This window comes from Globicephala melas, chromosome 8 (genome assembly GCF_963455315.2).
Source record: "Globicephala melas chromosome 8, mGloMel1.2, whole genome shotgun sequence".
In the NCBI taxonomy this organism is placed as follows: domain Eukaryota; kingdom Metazoa; phylum Chordata; class Mammalia; order Artiodactyla; family Delphinidae; genus Globicephala; species Globicephala melas.
Genome location: NC_083321.1, coordinates 69929176 through 69947747, shown reverse-complemented (window position 1 = coordinate 69947747; position 18572 = coordinate 69929176). Strand labels below are relative to the sequence as shown.

At 49.7% G+C, this 18572-nt stretch overlaps 1 protein-coding gene across 2 annotated transcripts in view; it reads right to left on the bottom strand.

The window, feature by feature from the left end:
* Window positions 1-775: 775 nt before the first annotated feature.
* Window positions 776-18572, bottom strand: part of AMOTL1 (angiomotin like 1) — a 133040-nt gene continuing 115243 nt past the window's right edge. For both annotated transcript variants that reach the window (XM_030883738.2, XM_030883743.3), the window contains exons 9-13: window positions 15426-15616; window positions 11710-11835; window positions 10409-10635; window positions 7117-7392; window positions 776-6031 (exon numbers count right to left, since the gene is read on the bottom strand). In XM_030883738.2, coding sequence (XP_030739598.2) covers window positions 5925-6031; window positions 7117-7392; window positions 10409-10635; window positions 11710-11835; window positions 15426-15616 — 927 coding nt within the window. In that variant the 3' untranslated portion in view covers window positions 776-5924. The remainder of the gene's footprint in view (window positions 6032-7116; window positions 7393-10408; window positions 10636-11709; window positions 11836-15425; window positions 15617-18572) is intronic.

Genomic DNA, 18572 nt, shown 5'->3' with positions numbered 1-18572 from the left:
GAGGCCCACAGGGGCTGGGGGGAGGAAGGGGGGCACGCGGGATGCCTCTTGCCTCTGCAAGCCAAACAGCAAGTGAGGCTGCTTCCAGCAGTAACATGAAATGAAATTCAACCAACATTTACTGAGCACCTGGTATATAAGTTCCTTGGGACAGAAAAGAGCAAGCGTGAGGGAGAGAGCCATTTTATCCATTTATTATATACAATATTAAGGCACAAGTTTAAGCAGCAAAGAATATGAAAATCTTTGGCTGACCAACAGTATCAACATTTGCTGTGAGGGACATGCCGTCTTCTTGGATTTCCCCACTCTGGACACAGACCCATCTGGCCGTGCAGCTCTGCACCCTCCACCTCTGCTTCAATACAGACTAGCACATCGAAGATGCCAGAATCTTACAGCAGAGTCTGCTGGAGGGAACACGCACACGCCACCAAGCAGGGCGGTGACACACACAGCTGGCGGGAAGTGTGGCGGCGCCCCGGCCGTTGGTGCTTTGCTGAGGTGGGTGCATGGCCTGCCCAGCCTCACAGAATGTCCCAGATTCTGCATGAGCCTCACGCGGAGAAGGAGCCTCCCCTTCCCCTCCGCAAAAGGGGAAAACACCTTAATTCAAAGAAAATCACTATGGATCAATTTGCTTACATTCCGGTTTGTAATAAATACTTACAGGTGTCTCTATGTGAACGGAATCTTAGGCAAACCACATGTAAACACACCACTGGGCACCAAAACTTCAGGAGCTGATACAAGAAAATACTGTATATGTACTTCATTATATTGAAAAAACAATATTTTAATTCCGTGAGGAAGCGAAGTTTCATGACAAAGAAACACCTCAGTCTTGGCCTAACATGACAATAACATGCACTTAAGTCTAACAGGGTTTTACAGAATTCCTACTGGAGGCGGCGACTCGTGAATGTGTACTTACACCCGCGTGTACGCAGAGACGTGAACACATACAAGGCGTGGCAAGGGAGCAGGCTTTTTACAACGAAGCCTCTGGAAGGTACATGTACTAACGATGACTGTCCTCCTTTGAAGTGGTCACTCTGAGAGCCTCTGAGGGTCCAAAGACTCATCCCCCAGAAACATCTTACGGACTTCTTTCAAAGGAAAAAGCTAAAAGGATGTGACTTACCTTAATCACCCATCTTTATTTATCCAACTGAGTGAATGACTTGGGATTATTTCCAAACTTAAACCTGCCTTCAAAGGATGATGCTTTCTCAACTCTAAGGATAACCAGAGGAACATGCCAGGCCCCCAGATCCATTCTAACAGAGGCGTCTGCAAAATGTTTCTACTTAGCACGGCAGTAATCAGCACAGCGTCTCGCAAAGGGTCACCTCTTAAGCAACGTGGGGTGAGATGAAACACTTGCATCTTCTGGATGTTAAGAAAAGAAACTCGACATACAACCTTACAGTCACACCTCCTATGTACGCACTGACATATACATGTCTTTATACCATTAAATTACCAGATGAGAGAAGCGGATACTACTTAAAAAACAGAAAAAGACTGCTCATTATTGACAGTTCCAGAAGAAATCCATTTACTGAAATGCTGACTTCTCCATGCTCCCAGCTGATCAGCTTCTGGTAATTTCTTAATTACTCTGCGCATCTCCCATGGGGCCACACACCAGAGGCAAACCCATTAAACAATCCTCATGTCGAATGAAGACGTTTTAAACCCACTGATTAATTAGCAAGAAAAAAGAAGAGAAAACCAACATTTATAAAGCGTATACCATGGCTGTGTCAGACTTGGAGAGGAGAAGCAGGCAACTGTGGGCTGGACCTTCTCTGTTTAAGAACACTTGCCCAGCTCCCTTGTACCACCGTCCTCCAAGGCTTAGGAGGAGGTGAGATCACTGGGGGCAGAGAGAAGCATGCCCCGCCGGCACCAGTGCAGACACGCAGCAGGACTTTGTTCTGGAAAACATACCTCTTTGCTCAGCTCCCAGCAGCCCAAGCGTGAGTTCCCTGCCTCAAAACCTTGCAACTCCTCCACCTTGCAAGTCTCCACAGCCCCCCGGGCGCTGCCCCACCTGACGTCTGTGTTCACATCAGTCTCTGGGACTCAGGCTGCTGTAGGGAGAATTTCTCTTGCCATCAGCTACGGACAAGGACGCAGGAGCCACCTGCAATTGCTAGCACTCAGCATCCTAGGGACACAGGAGGCTGCAGGCAAACCCAGGAGAGAACAGCAGTGATGGCTGGCTTCTCTGCAGGGGGCATTCCAACAGCCTCCCCGCTGAGCCACAGAACCAACGAACTCTCTCTTCCAAGTTCACAATCCATTGGGAGCAACTGTCTCGATCCAACCCAAGTCCTGTGTAGTCAAATGCACACATAGGTTCCAAAGAGCAAGTTCTGCAAAACTGAAGAAGAGAGACATGCCTCCACTCTCTGCCCTCCAACCCAAGCCCTGGGAGGGACGTGGCAGCCCTGTCCTGCATGCCTGCTCCAAGCAGACTGGGCACGACACTGTGGCTGGCTTCCCAACTCTGGGAAGCAGAAGAAAAGCTAAGAAGAAAAAGCTAAGGAAAGGTTCTGCACACGCTCTGAAATTAGTGCCCAAAAGCAGCAACATCTCTGCTGCATACAGTACCCCGGGCAGCACGCAGAAACCGCCAGGTGACACACTGAAGGAAGAAGCGGAGTTACTCCAGCACGTCACCACACAAGGCCAAGGCCTTTACCCTTCACCCTGAGACAGGGCTCGCGAGTTCATTATCAGACACCACTGAAAAGTTCTGGAGAAGGCCTGGCCTCTGGACCACTCGTAAGTAAGTGCTTTTTAAACAGACTTTGTGGTCCTGCTTACAACGGAACACAAAGACTCCTACCTATACCTGTGTTTATGGGCAGTTCTAGCAGTTCTGGGCTTTAGTCCTATTTCTTAGCTCCCGGGGTGGCAAGGGGGCAGGAAGCTCTGTGTGTGTGTGTGTGTGTGTGTGTGTGTGTGTGTGTGTGTGTGTGTCTAGGAGTGCACACATCACATAGAGGGGACAGAGCGGGTCAAGCCGTGGACTTATCATCCCCAAGTCAGAGGCAGTCCAGCCTGTGGCGAAGGCACAGCTCCTCTCCCAAAGCCTCGGCTCAGATCCCAGCCTCTCCTGGGGGAGGGACTTGACCTCCTGAGCCCCAGTTTCCTCCTCTGTGAAACAAGGATGATAAACTCGCCCCTGCTCCCATGTGGTCTGAGGACTCATTAAAAGGGACTTACCCCAGTGCTTGCATACAGTTGGCACTAAAAAAACGGAGCTAGGATTATTTTCTGAAAATCCAGTGAGATCATATATTGTCAACGGCCAGAACACACAGTGGGAGTTCAGTAGCTGCACTTCTCCTAAATGCAAGCAAGTCTTCGAGCTATGAAGATGAAAAGTGTCAGGGCCCACAGAAGAAGACATTTCAAAACTATAGGTCCCTCTTCTTACGGAGGAGTCTTAGCAGGTTAGAAGAAAGAAAGATTAAGGACTACAGCACAACTGAAAAATGGTGACGTCTGTGTTTGCATTCTGACAATTAACACGCCTGGCAACTCGGGGGACCAAGGAAAGCGAATGAGCCTTGTGCCTGAGCTGCCAACGAGATGTGCTGGGGCATAAAGATGAGGCTTTGCGGGAAACTGGGCTGTGGCTGTCACTCTCACCCGTTTCTAGGGGACACAGCCCATGTTTGGGGTAGCCCAGACACGGATGATGGGGGCTCGCAGAGGTGACGTGCCCTCTTATTTCTAGACGTTTTCTTTCCATCCCCCACGTTAATCAGGGGTCAAAGTGTCCTTAAGAGAGTTAGTTGCCATCAATTGAGCCTCATCACCTATAAAAAGTGATGGGGAACTGAGACTGAGACGGAGATCCCTCTGCCCCATCCCTGCCCCGACGTGTCCATACTCACCTGGCCCCCACACCAGCCATGGGGCCTCACCGCTCCCTCCTCACACCCAGGGCTGCTCTGGTTTCCCAGCGATGCTTAACGTAGGACCGCAGAAGGCAACAGGCGTGATGCACGGCGCCTACCGCAGAGCAGGGCTTGAGCAGCACCCGTTCTGCTTACTCTCCTGACCACTAGGCAGCTCAGAGGCCCCCCGGGCAAAGCCATCGGTTTCCTTCCCCAACTCTCCGTCTCCAGCTCACACCTCTGTCATCCTTCCACCACCTCAATTTGGGGAGGCTTCACCCAGGTTACACTCCAAAGACCAACTCTAAAACGAGCCACCCAAGCAAAATTTCCTAAGTGATGCTGTCTTCAGGGCTTCATCTGGGTGGGACTTGAAAAAGCCTCAGACCTGGGGCTTTTTTTCTTTTTTCTTTCCTTAAGTAAGCATGAGGAAAGGGAGCTGGGAAAACACAGATCTGGCTACCCTGCAGGGAGAAAACTATCAGGGCCCTGCGTGAGCATCTGACGGCCTGACTAGCTTCTCTCTTCTGATCCAGCCCCTTCTAGATTTGTAAAGAAAGCCGATATCTGAGTATCTGAGGAGTCAGATGGGAAACCTTACAGCACAGGGATGAGGCCCACGACCTCACTCACTCCTGGCTCTTTGACCTGGTGTTTCCGTCTTACTTTGGACAAGTTGCTCCCAACTGAAATCCTGAAAAACCTGACCACACTGTATAGATACTGGCCTGTTAGGTTACAAAGCAAGTTCCTGGCAGGGCAGAACTGATGTGCTGACACACACGTGCTGACGGTCACAGAGTCTGCGCGCTCATCAACAATGCCCAGAGGGATGCGAGGGGCGGACAGAGCGGTGGCCACAAACAGTAGAAAGCGGGAGTGCCCGGGGAGATTCTAGATGCCACCAAGTCAAGTGTCACTCGCTTCCCGGAGTGCAGTCCTGAAAGTCCTACCTCAACAGAGCAATGAGGTGGAGATACCAAGCTCCACCCAAGAGCTGATGTGAGAGAGAAAAAAGTCGGGGCCGTGAGCTTAATGCAGGACGTCACAGGGCTCATGGATCTTCCGCCTAGTCGGAGCTTCCCTAGTTCATGGCCAGAATGAGATCAACCACTGCAGCCCAACTCCTCAAAGGTGGAGGAAGCAGCCAAGGGACCCGCCATACGGCTTTGTCCCACCGGTCATGATGAATGATGAACATTCAGTTACTGCTCTGATAAACCTCAGAACAAAGGAATTCTGTCATGGCTTGTTGCAAAAGGGGAAAAAAAAAACGAAGGAAAAAAGGGTAAAATTAAAGAGTATGAAGCAGAGACAGAGATGAACTCAGAGAAGTGAGGGAGGATACACACCAGGACCAGAAAGCTCCCGTCCTGTTTAGAAAATACTGCTCAATCCAGAAAAGCTAAGATGTCCAAACCAAGCAGGTAATGAGGTGAAGATGGCCTTTTAAATTCCCCATCACCCTGGACATGTCTCCTCCCTGCCACACCCACACGCAATCACAGGACACCCCATGGAGGGCACAGGTGAGATTATTACGTTATATCAAGACGGACTCTCCGAGATTCCTAGGAGGTTCTTCTGAAACAAAACAAGCTAAGAGGCAAGGAGAATGGGCGTATTTCAAGGAAGATCCATGCCCAGGTTTATCTGTTTATAACCAGAGAATGGGTGTACACAGACCCTCCCCAAGAGATACATTTTCTGTACAACGGAAAAATTCCATTTCCTATTTCTTCTTTGTTTCCAAACCTACATGCACCTCCTCTCTTCCACCATATGCAGTAAAAATCCATGACATCCTCTTCATTTTCAGTCATGTAGGCCTCCTGCTTTTGTTTTGTTTTTAACATTTATAAAAAGTGTTCTCATGAATCTGAAATCCTGATCAGTTCAAATCATTCCTGATTTCCCATCCACAACCTTCTTGATCTTTCTTTCTCTTTGCCACGTTCCTTGCTCATCAAAGTTCTGTTGCAAAATTCAACAGGGATGCCGGTGTTAGATGAGAACTTCCATCATCTCCCCATCAGGGAACTCGGGCTTGTGGAGCAAGCTGCTGATGCGACCTTTGTGGTCAGGTGACTTCCCGTGGCCGGGAGAATTCTCTGCCAAACAGAAGGGACACATTAGCAGCCTGTTCCCCAAGAGGAGCACAGCCTTCCCAGCCCTCTCTAAAACGGAACCATTTAAGTACCACCCCTCACCATCGGTGCATGCAGGTAAGGCCGTAGTGCCCAGCCCATGGTGGACCAAAGCTAAAGGACTGGCCCTGGGATTCGGACACAAAGAACAGAACTAGGACGTGATGGGAGAGGTCTGAGCGGGTGAAAGTGGCATCGGGACTTGGTGCGGAGCCCTCACCCCCGCTCTCCTCCTCTCCTCCAAACTATCACGTGCACGCCACGAGCCAGGTCCTTGTCACATGTTCCCTGCCTTCCTTGCAGAAGAGCACCCCAAGGATTAAATCTCCGAAAATAACATTGTGTTTACTTGTCTATTTTGGAGGATAAACACAGGGAACCCCTCTGGAGGAAACAATTCATTTATGCCCAGTAGCTCCCACCTCCTCCTCACCCCATGACTACGAACAGTCCAAAGCCACTTCTGGACTCATTGCCAAGCTCCTCCTAAGCTGTCTTCTCTTAAATATTTGACGGCACCTACTTAGAACTGGCCTGAGTATTGGGCCAGTTCGCCTACTTTAAATCTACCTTCTCCTTCAATCGGGAGGTGCTCTCGACCCCGAATCCTTGACGAGTAAACACCTTGAAGGCAATGTCTTTGTACCTGTTGGTCTTGATGGACCTGGTGGTGCCTGGTACCAGCTCTCAAATATACTGGGGGGCGGAGGGGGGGGCCGGGAACTAATTCCCTAACGTCCCCTGGAGCGTCTGTCTGCACACCTTCTGGGGAAGGGCTAGTTACAAAGCATACACTAAAAGGACAGATGCAACTTGTGGACTCCTTTAAATGGTAATAAGTGAGGAGTCTCTACACACATTTTAATTCCAGCATAATAAAGGGCATGCAGAGCCTAAATGCATTAGGGTAACCATAATCAGAAGATAACCCGTAAAGTCAGAGTTGACTGGGAGCCCTGCCCCCTCCCCAGCTCAACGAAAGCCTCCCCCTCTCAGGCCAGGGAGCGCTGAGGATCCCCGGAGCGTGAGAGGAGGCGGGGACCTCATACCCAGCTTCTCTGCCGTGCCCTTGGCCGCTGGGTGCTTCAGGACCGGGCTGTTGGAAGGGGTTCCGCTCAGCCGGCCGCGCGTGGGCAGGGAGGCCACACCGGGCCAGAAGAGCTCGGCGCTCTTGTCCGTCTGTGTGCTGCTGTCCTTGCTGCCTGTCTTCGCGTGGGCGCTGCTGGCCGAGGTGACAAGGGCCGCAGGAAATAGCGCTGTGGCAGGCGGGGTGGGCAGCACGGGGGCGGATGCGTGTTCATGGGGCTCCTTCCCCAGCAGCAACCCTGAGGGCAGAAGAACAGCTTTTTCAATGCCATTCTTTAAAAACAAAACCAAAACACCTAGTCTGGGGCGGGGGGAGGAGTTGTCAAGTAAATTGGTTCTAATATAACATGACAAATGATAGGACACTATTATTCTCAGGGTGCTATGGGAGAATGGAGAAGAGGCACCTTATAGGCAGAGTGCCGAGGGGTGAGGGCATTCCTGCAAAGTGTTCTAGAGCGATGCTTGCTTTGCCTAATATGGCCTAGGAGGGCTAGTCCTGGGCAGTGGCTGTGCGCTTCAGAAAACCTGAAGGCTTCCCTGCTCCTAGACATGGTCCCATCGGCCTGATGCTGTGCCTAAGAGCCCCCGACACCCCTCCACTCTTGGTAACAGATGGTCTCCTACAGGCCCCGGGTCAAAACAAACACGCTTCCTGGTCAGGGCAACACAGAGCTGTGTACAGTATTCCCCAAAGAGATCCTTGCAATGGAGAGCCATGTCCTCCAAGAAGCAGAAAGCCAGCTGGGCTCCTGGGAAGGACCACTCAGCCCTCTTCTCCCTCCCTGCCTGCCCCAAGAGCAGAGAGGCTGGGGCAGGAAGAGGGCGGGCTGGCTGGGGAAAAGGGAGGCATGACGCGCTGTGGTGTCCCTTTTCCTCAATGTCTTCCTACAAAGCTGGACAGAACAGTCACTGTTATGATGGTGAAATACGGCCCACGTTCCGAACAGTGCCAGCACTCCGGAACACTAGCCTGTAGAAAATGCGGTAAGCACAATCGAGTGTCTGTTCACTTATTTAATGAGCCAGCAATTCATAACGTCTCTTTGCCAGGGCTATTTCAACATGCCCATTCATAACAGAATGCAACTCAATCCAGTCTGTCTACAGCAACGCTTCTCAAAATGTAATGTGCAGGGCTTCCCTGGTGGCGCAGTGGTTGAGAGTCTGCCTGCCGATGCGGGGGACACGGGTTCGTGCCCCGGTCTGGGAACATCCCACATGCCGCGGAGCGGCTGGGCCCGTGAGCCATGGCCGCTGAGCCTGCGCGTCCGGAGCCTGTGCTCCGCAACGGGAGAGGCCACAACAGTGAGAGGCCCGTGTACCGCAAACAAAAAAAAAGTAATGTGCCTATCAATTACTTGGATATATTGTTAAGATGAAGATTCAAGTCAGTGGGTGGGGCCTGAGAGTCTGCTTCTCTAAGAAGCTCCCAGGAGAGGGTAGTCCAAGGCTGTGGTCCAAGGACCAAGGGTCCAAGGGTCCGAGGACCACACCTTGAGTAGCGAGGGGCTTTGGCTAGGTGCTTCACACACATCATCTCATTTCATAGGAGGTAGGGCCTGTTGTTATCCTTTGTCTTACAGAAAAGGAAATGGAAGCTTGGAGTAATAAGTACCTCACAGTTAGAAGTATCAATAGCAGAAATGGGATTGGAACCCAGCTGTGCCTGCCTTTAAGTCCACTCTGTGTTCTTGCCACCTCATCGCCCTGTCTGGTGAAAAGCCACCGTCTGGCAAGGATGTTCTGTGGAACCAAGTCACTGGCCTGTCTTCTCACCTGGGAGCCCCTGAGCCATCAGGAAGGTATGTGTCATCACCTCTACCTCCTTCCAGAGCCCCTCGGGCAAGAGACTGTGGAAACACTTTGGGGGCTGTGCACTGTACCTTTGCGAATTGACTGTGTGCCTCTGCCTGGAACCTCAGAGGGCCCCGCTCTGTTTTTGTGACACGTGGACACCAATCACAATAACGAGGAGGAACACCAGTGCAGAGAACACAGCAACTCTTCCCGCAGCCGGGTCCTCTGGCTCCCAGGCCTGGTTGAGACACATCAGATGCTAAGGGTACAGGCACAGACCCCAGGGAAATGCCTGCCTGGGTGGATGTCACAGACTGGCCTCTGCCAGGGAGGTTTCTATGCGAGCTGAGCACATTCAGACTCCCCTACCAGGCCTGCCTGAGCGCCGCTTCCAAGGCTCTCTAACTGGGGTGGGGAGCTAAGCGTCCTTGGGAGGGTCTTTGAAGATCCCAGCTGCTGTCCACACACGTCCTCTTTGAAGTGCATTTCCTTGGAGGGCAGGGGCTGCAGAAGTAACCCGTGGGGGAACTTCAAACAGAGATTGTGGCTGGGTGCCTTTGATCACCCCAAGTCTGTCACGTTCGTTCTGGAAGCTCTTATCCCCTTTGGCACGAAGCAGCCAGGCTCCTCTGGGGTTCTGTTTTGAGAAAAACAGGCTCTCGGCTCCTTAGATAAACAAAACACACTCTGAGCCGGGGAAATGCATCAAAGAAGGGCCAGGCCCCTGGGGGTGTGGAGTGCCGGGGACAAGAGCGGAGGATGCGCTGCCTGCGAGCCGGGCGGCTCTGCCGCTTCTCTCCAGACCCAGCCAGCCTCCATCACCCCAGGAAACGTGTTCATGGCTGAGACCACACGTTTGCAGAACTCTCCTCAACGTTCTGCCTGTGTAACAACAATCCAGCAAAACCACTGCTGCCAGAACTTTGCACTCGAGAGCACTGCTTCCCGAGCGCTTTCTCTCCATCATCTCATTTTGCCCTTGCCATGACCCCATGGGGTACAGCAGGGCAGACACCTCCAGGCACCACCCTGCTCTGCGAGACACAGAAGCAGAGGTGGAGCAGTCTTACCACTGGTCTGGGGCAGAGCCAACTTCAGAGGCCTGAGGTCTCTGGGTTTTTCCCATTAGAACATTTTACATGAAGGGTCACCTCAGCTTTCAACAATAATGATGATAATTACGATGTGAATCAACCCGTGGTGAACAGCGACTCTGGTGGGGTGGTCTTTGCTTCCACCACCAAAGTGTGACTGATTATCCTTCCCCGCTTTACATAGAGGAAACTGAGGCTCGGGAATACTCAGTATTTCTGCTTTCACGAAAGCGTGTCTGAACTCCTTTGGCCAGAGGAGATGCCTCTCAATGTTTGTGTGATGCTTCTCTTCAGTCTCACCTCAGGAGGGGCGGGACTTGCCTGAGGGGGCGGGGCTCGCCTGGGGAGGGACGGGGCTCACCTATGCTCCCCTTCCAGGTCTTCTCCTCCTTCCTCTCCTCGGCTAACTGGCTGCTGGTGAGCGAGGTCTGGCGGGAGTGAGTCCCAGTGGCTGCAGCGATGGACGGGACAGAGCGAGCGGGCCGCAGGCTGGAGGAGTCTGTCTTCCCGGCGTCTTTACGGGATCGCTGCTGGAGGACCTTAATCATGGCATCCTTCTCTATGATTTTGGCATGGAGATTTTTAATACTGTGTAACAAAACAAAACAGTCATGATCAAAAGCCATTTGGCTAGAATAACATGAACATTTCTCTCAGGATGCCCAGGGACTTTAATTATAATTCAAGGACAGAGAGTTAAGCGCAGTGGAAGTCTTCAGTTACAATCTCCATATTGTAGAAGACGGATCTTTTGTAGTAGCTGAAAAGGGTGTACCTTCTCTGGCCCCTCAGGAGACTCTGGGATGTCCTGGGACCCCAAGGACACACAGTTTGAGTGACCACGGCCTCCCAGCAGGGACCTCTTGGATTGAACTGTGTCTAGGACCCTGGCAGTAGGAGGCATGGAGAAGCAGTAGGAAAGCACACAGACTCAAGGCTCACACAGGGTGGGCTGCTCAGGAGGGTCCATTTCCCTATTTTCTGAGGAAAAAGAAAAATAGACGGACAGGTTTTCTGTGAGAAGCTGCTGTTTTCCTCCCTGAAGGTCAAAGATGAGAATCAGAAAACACGTGAGTTCTTTTCACAACCCAAATAGTAACTTGCTGAGCTTACCAACGACTCAGCCACTCAGTCCTATTTTCACATCTGCAAAATGAGAAGCTCAGCTTCCCAGGGCTCCGCGGGGAGGGCTGGGGGTGGGCGGCAGGCTAGCTCCATTATGTCACCAAGCCCGTTGGACGTCTTGTTTAGTCCATGAGAAGAATGCATTAGCTATATAAGTTCTTTATTTCTGGCTGGAATATATAAATCCTGGCTCAAAATCTCTGAGACTTTGGAATATGATGTTTCCCCTGTCCAGCTGGTAATGTCTAGAATGTTGTAGAGACAGACACCCAGAAAACACATGGGCATCTAAATTCTTGTTATTAGCCTGCATCTGACATGAAATTAGCCCCCAGAGACTTCAGGCTCCAGGCCCGTTGTCGAGTAGACTCTTTCCCTTCTCTCTGGGGCAGGGTGGGAGGGAGAACTCAAGCTTGAAGCTGTTCAGAACAGGAAAGGGCTGAAGTGTGAGTGCAAACATCAGGCTGGCGGCCCCACTGGGGTCTTGAGGGAAGTGCCCAGAGTGGAGCCTGGTGGCCGCGCACAGCTGTCCCTTACGTGTACTCCATGTCCTGACATCTCCTGGTGGCCTGCATCACTTCCCCCTCCTCCTGCCAGATGTGGGCCTCCAGCGAGCTCTCGCCATAGCTGCCGTTCCTCGAGTGGTTGATGATCGTCGTGTCCCTGGCAACACAGGATACACACAGAGAATGACGCTCGTGGGGAGGGCTCCAAGGGTGCCACACTAAAAATATCTCTCCACAGACTCCTTCAGCCCTTGCCCTCTCCTAAACCCTGGCCAATTCTCTCCCTAAATTGCTAGAACTAAGATAGTATCTAAGGAAAACAAAAGAAAACCCCCAGATCCAAATCCCCTGCCCCTTCTACTGATGACATTGAATTCTAAGCTACGTGGCGTGCTCTGAATACGGACACCACTGCACATCTACAGGTTTAACCTACTGACATGTGGATACTGATACTACCACAACGGTTAGTATTTCTATGCTTGTAATCTTCCATACTCACTTCTCCTTTCTCACCTTCTCAATCAGAGTTAAAGTTTTATTTCTATTTCTCACCCATATAGCAGCTATTTCAAGTATGTTACAGTCAATGGGGACTCAGTAAATCCTTGAAAAGGAGACTGGCCCTCCCGGACAGCGAGGCTCCGGCTGAAGCCCCCTTCACGTTTGCATTCGAGCTCTCACTGCTTTGATGAGCCCCTGCCTAGGATTCAGCTCCGTTCAGAGTGACAACCGTGCTGGGGCAGCAGGGCACAAAGATGAGGAAGACACACACCCTGTCCTTGGAAAGTCTAGTCGAGGGGGTAGAGTGAGGGGAGGGACAGACAGAGGGAGACTGCAAAGCAGTGTAGCCGGGAACAGATGCCTGACTGAAAACCACTGGTCAAAGGTAACTGTTCCTCCTGCCACTGGTTTTGTCAATTTAATTACTCCTAATTAACGACGACTGGTAAAAACAAGATAATTGCGCCATCTAAGTGATCCAAGTATGTCTTAGACTGAAAGGCCCAAAATGTCTCTGATCAGTGAACCTTAAACTAGTAAGAAATCATCCAGCCAAATATTTCACATCCCTTTAACTTCATATTCCAGTGTTACAATCCTATTCATATTTAAAATCTTACAGCTCTTTTCTAGAACACCCAAAAAAGCAAAAAAGGGGGCCTTTCTTTTGTCTCTTTTAACAACAGCTATCCATGAACGAGTGTTTCCTTCATGCCTGGGCCTGCGTGAAGCATGCTACCCGTGGTATCTCATTTAGTTCTCTCAGGAACTTGTGCAGGAGGCATTACTATCCTCATTTCAAGATGAACGAATGCGTGACCTTGCGAGAACACCCAGTTAGTGAAGGTGGAAAGGGATTCAAATCCAGATATCTCCGACTCCAAAGTCCATGCCCGTAACCATCACTCTACGCTCCCAGGTCTCCTGTCTCTTCATGAAGAAGGCCTCAGCAAAGGTACATGAATGATAAAATAAACCAGTGAAGAGGGCACATGTGAGAATGTGGCTAAGTGCAAACTGACTGAAAACAAATCAGAAAGCCAAATAACATAGAAAACCAGCAAAATGCTTTAAACATACTGACAAAATTATAAATTCACTGCAGGGTACACAAAAATCATCAATATAGGAATTAGTGGCCAGAAACATTTTCAACCGATTATTTTTTGGAGAATTTAGGTAGAGCTGGAGACAAATTTAAAAATTCATGTTTATAGTGTCAAGGACGGCAGGTACAACTAGACGAAAATGACTTCGAAGGTAAATACACACAGCTCTCAGCAAAATATTACATTACTTTGAAATGCTCAAAAAGTTTCAAAAGCTTCTCCACCTACACAAAATAGGCCCAGCCTCTCAATCTTCTGATCAGTGGTGCCAAAATGCACCAAGACGGCAAAATCAGTTGGTATACAAATATCACTGCCTGTAAACATGAAGTATGCAGCAGTAGCTGAAAAGTCACAAACCTAATGGCCGGAAATAGCCATTTTTACCAATTTTTATGTAGCCATTTAGATCTAGGCAATAAGAGCTTAGAATTTTGACCTTTCTCAAAAATTCTTCAGTTTCCTTTCCTCCCTTTTTGTCCACAGAAGAGCAATGCTAAACTATAGAGGTCTTCTTTGAAAAGAACATTAAGATTGGAGCTAAAAACATGACCTCCTCTGAACTGATTTTTCCCAAGACTGTGGGAAGCAGTGGTCGGTAGAGGGGAGGGCAGTTCCCCATGGAACTGTTAGATGCTCAACAGATACATGTGGAAGCAAAGAATGGGGGAAGGCAGGGATGGTGGAAAGGGTCCCCAGCCATCCATCCATCTATCCATCCAGGACTTCAAACAGAGCAGAGCAGGAGAGCAACAGGGCTGGGTAAATCCCAAAGGATTATTCTCTGAGGGCAAGAGGTGTTTCCCCTGCTCGAAGGATGACGGCCAAGGCTGGGCCTAGCACAGCGTGAGCGGGGCTGACCATCTGTGCACTCTGGCTGGTTCTACTCACGACATCCCCCCACCCCCATCCTGTGCCCAACCAGGAGTCTCATGCCTCAGACCAGTTCCTTCCCCTACTTCTTTTACATTCAAGTCCCGTTCGTCCTAGGACCCCAAGCATGCATTGATCTGATAAATCAAAAGAGCTGAGACAACAATGACCCATAAAGGCCCTGGGTCACGCTTCCAAGGTAACGCACTTACATTGTTATTGGGGCTTTAGTGTCCTCCCAAGGGAATATGGTCTGGTTTCCTGCTCATAACCAGACAAGAATTATAATTTCCATTTCAGAAACTGGGTAAGTTCTGAATGAAGTGACACTCAGAAAGGCTGGTGCAGTCACACACCTATAGTCCGCAGCAGAGGGACAATTCAATGCTCAATATATTGAATAACTTATGGGTGAAAAGCAGGGCTGGTAGAGCGCACAGCCACGCAAGTCAGGCGAGGTCCAGCGGTCAAGGGAAACTACCTGCTCATTCAGACAAAGGTAGAGCTTAACGGGATTATTTTGTGAACTATCGAGCATTCTGAGCTAATTTTTAAAGAAGAACTAAGGCTGTGTGCCTGCAACAAAGGAGATAAAGCAACAGAGGTAATAACTGACAGCAGCAGAAAACGACTGCAAACCAAGTGAAATCAGGCTTTAAGTCAGACCAATTTCAACACTTACTACCAGTGTGATCTGGAATAAACCACTGCATCTTTCTAAGCCTCATTTCTTCACCTACAAAATGAGGATAATAATAGTTCCCACTCTCAGGGCTGTTATGAGGATTGCATATTCTTGTCTGGTCCATGAAACATACCCACTGTTTCAAAGAGCACGAAGTATACTTTCCCAGCATCATTCTTAAAGATCACGTAGTACTCCGCTGTGTGGATGGAGTTGAAATTATTGAATGAATCCCTCTTGCTGGGCTCTACTCTATTTTAAATGTATTGATGTTTTCAACCACACTGGGATAAAAACTTATATAACTTCAGGCACTTATATAATATAATGGTTTCCTTAAGATAAATGTCGAGAACTAGAATTTTGGAACCAAGGGAGAGGTACATATTGCCAAAATCATCCTCAGAAACATTATACCACTTTGCTCTCCAACTAGCACTACAGCCACTTTATAATTATTTTTAACTGTTCTCACTCCCTGGGATGCATCCCTGAACCCCTCTGGACACTCTGTGTTTTACACTCTGTGTTTTTCCAGCTGTGCTTTTCTGAGCAGCACAGTTCCACGGGACTCACCTCTCGGCCGCTGCAGTGGCTGCAGCGTTCATGGCGAAGTGCCGGATGGCGCTCTCCTCTACGTACTTCTGCTCCCACTTGGTCATGTCAGCCTCCAGCGCCAGGATCCGCTCTTCCTTCTCCCTTACAAGTTCCATCAGGGCCGGGGCATTGTATTCCGGCAGGCTGGCTGGCTGGCCGTTTCCGTGTTTCTGGAGATGCGAAAGAAGTAACTTTTATTTTTTTTTTTTTTTTTTGCGGTACGCGGGCCTCTCACCGCTGTGGCCTCTCCCGTTGCGGAGCACAGGCTCCGGACGCGCAGGCTCAGCGGCCATGGCTCACGGACCTAGCCGCTCCGCGGCATGTGGGATCCTCCCGGACCGGGGCACGAACCCGCGTCCCCTGCATCGGCAGGCGGACTCTCAACCACTGCGCCACCAGGGAAGCCCAGGAAGTAACATCTTCATGCTGAATCGGGACTATAAAGTAGACCCTGGGTGGGCAGAGTAACCCACGTGGAGCACGCACGGTTCACCCAGATCCTGCAGCACATTCACCCTTGTTCCCTTCTCCAGCACTGATGACCCGAATGCGGGTGGATTCTGACACCATCAACCTCTATCCCCACTTCCTCTATCTCATTTAATTCTCCTGGAGCTCTATAAAACAGAGAGTATTATCCCAATTTTACAGATGGAAAAACCAAGCTGCTGAGAGATTGAATGAACTATTCCTTGTCTCTAAGCTGATCAGTAGCAGGGTCAGGGTTCAAACCCGAGTCTGTCTGCCTATATCCAGCTTTGCATGACAGGAAGTGGTTTGTCCAATGTCTTCCGGTTAAGTTATACCAAGAGCCAGAACAGGAACAAAGTTTGGCTTCCTGGTCTAGGGCACTTTCTCCAGAGTTCAAGGAAGTGATTCAGCTGTTTGCTTCCCCTGAGGCTGGGAGATAGAATGTGAAGGTACAGGAAGTGGGCGTGAGATGCCCTAATGCTTGCCCAGCCTCCCATCTGGGAAACAGAAATTAAGACCTGCCCCAGATGGAAGCCCAACAATCAAAGAGGATAATAAACATGAAAGCACTTAATACACTTTAAAGGGCTAACCAAAGTACAGTGTTACCAGAAAAACCTCTAAGGCAAGTCAAGCTCATTTTCCAGCCCCTTCTCTCCATCTGTGTCCATAAGAGAGAAGTGTTATTCGGATAACACAACACAAAGCGGCTGTGTTATCTGAAGAGCTCATAAGCTGAGGATATTCACTTTTCAGATTTTCTCCCTTCTAACTCAGGGATACTACTTCCTCTAAACGGATGACTTAGAGGACGAGGAGGTTTGACTTTCTGGCCAGTGGTGGAGATGGGTCATCTCGGGAACCCGGGGTTAGGAGACCAGTCGGGCCTAAGCTACTCAAGGGGAGAACCATTTCATCCCAGCTCTTCTCTGTCCTGGGACATGCATTCCCCTCCTATTTCCCAGTGATCACAAACTTGAAATGCAGGGTTGTTTGCAAGGTGAGAGGTACCTCTCACCCTGAACCGCATAAATTACCCAGAGCAACAGCTGGGCATTTGAACTGTACTGCTGGAACCTAATCCCACCAGACAGAAGAGAACAAACGGGCCTACGGGCTTTTTGTAAACCATATGCTTCTATTTGATTCTTGAAAGCTACAAATACAAGTTATTCTAGGATCCAGTGGTAGCTGGCCAGTGGCCGGCATTTAAGCCGGAATAGACTGGAAAGCGTGTACCTGTCCTCTTCAGCCTGCATAGGAAGTCACCGACCCCATCAAGCCAGGCACCCGGCCTCAGGGCAGGAGGACAAACAAACCAGTCCACTGAGATGAGAAACTACCCTGCTTTGGGAAACTTTCCAAGAAAAAGATCCCACAGCCTCACTTAGCTGCCATCTATGGTTTCTATCCAAATCCCTTGTGTTGCCACCTCGGCTGGTGACCCGCTCAGGTCCTTAAGAGCTGTTTAAATAAATGCAAGAACTTAGACACTCAAGAGTTCAGAGATAGCACAGTCTAACGGGTACATACATTGCCCAGAAAAACAGATTAAGGGTCAGGCAGGCCAGCTTTTGCTGACCGTTCAGCTAGTCACCAAATATTTACTAAGTACGCACCCTGTGCAGGGGATATACCACAGTGACCAATACAGATAAAAAATCTTTGCCTTCAGCGTGTTCACCTGGGAGAAAGGCCTAAATTTGCTACATGACCTTGGGCTGGTCTCTTAGCTGCCCTGGGCCTTGTTTTGCCCTTCAAGAACATTCCCCACTTCTTTCTTCTACCTCCTAAGACTACTGTGGAAGTAAGACGTGAAAATTACTTTCAGCTCTTTTCCAAAAAGAAAAGATTGTGAGTTCTTAAAAATGTTAATTTCCCTTCCTCTTTTACCATTATTTCTATTTCACTTCCCCCCAACTTCTAGGAATGCTTAAGTACCACACTTTGCCTCCCAAAGTAGGGGGAGATTACTTCTAATAACAGAACCTATTCATTGAGAGCTGCTCTTTCCTGCTGGTCCTAGTGTCCTGACCTATCTTCCCTCTCCGACCTTCTCAGTCCAGCCACACTTGTCACTTTTTTTTCAATGGGATTGGAAAAGTTGGAGTAACTTGGGCACCAAAGATGCCCTAAGCCATCAAATGACCCTGAAGGTAATGAAGAGAAGAACAACAATGATAGTTATTCTTCCTTCACCAAGTGCTAAGTGTCAGGCACTGTGTAAGTACTTTGTGCAGATTTTCTTATTTTTAGTTACAAGTATATGGTAAATATAAGTTATGTGCCCCATTTTAGAGACAAGGAAGTGAAGGCTCAGAAGGATCCCTTTTGTAGTAGGAGGAGAAGGCAGCCTAACCCCCGAGTCTGTGCTCTGACTCAGTTCACGATTCCATGCCACTCTGCTCACCTCCAGCCTACCCACCCTTCTGGAAGGTTCCAGAAGAAATAACTTGCAGGAGTAACTGGAGCTCACTTGGGGGCTGTGTGTGGAGAGGGCCGGGTGGAGAGGCTCAGCTGTGTCCTGGCGTGGGCCTATGGCAGAGCCCTTGTGTGCGGTGTTGATTCAAAAGTGCTCTAAGCTGTTCTCTCAATGGTCCCTTCAGAATGATTCTCTATGGGAAGAGGCAGGCAGTGTGGTCTCACTGCTTTGTG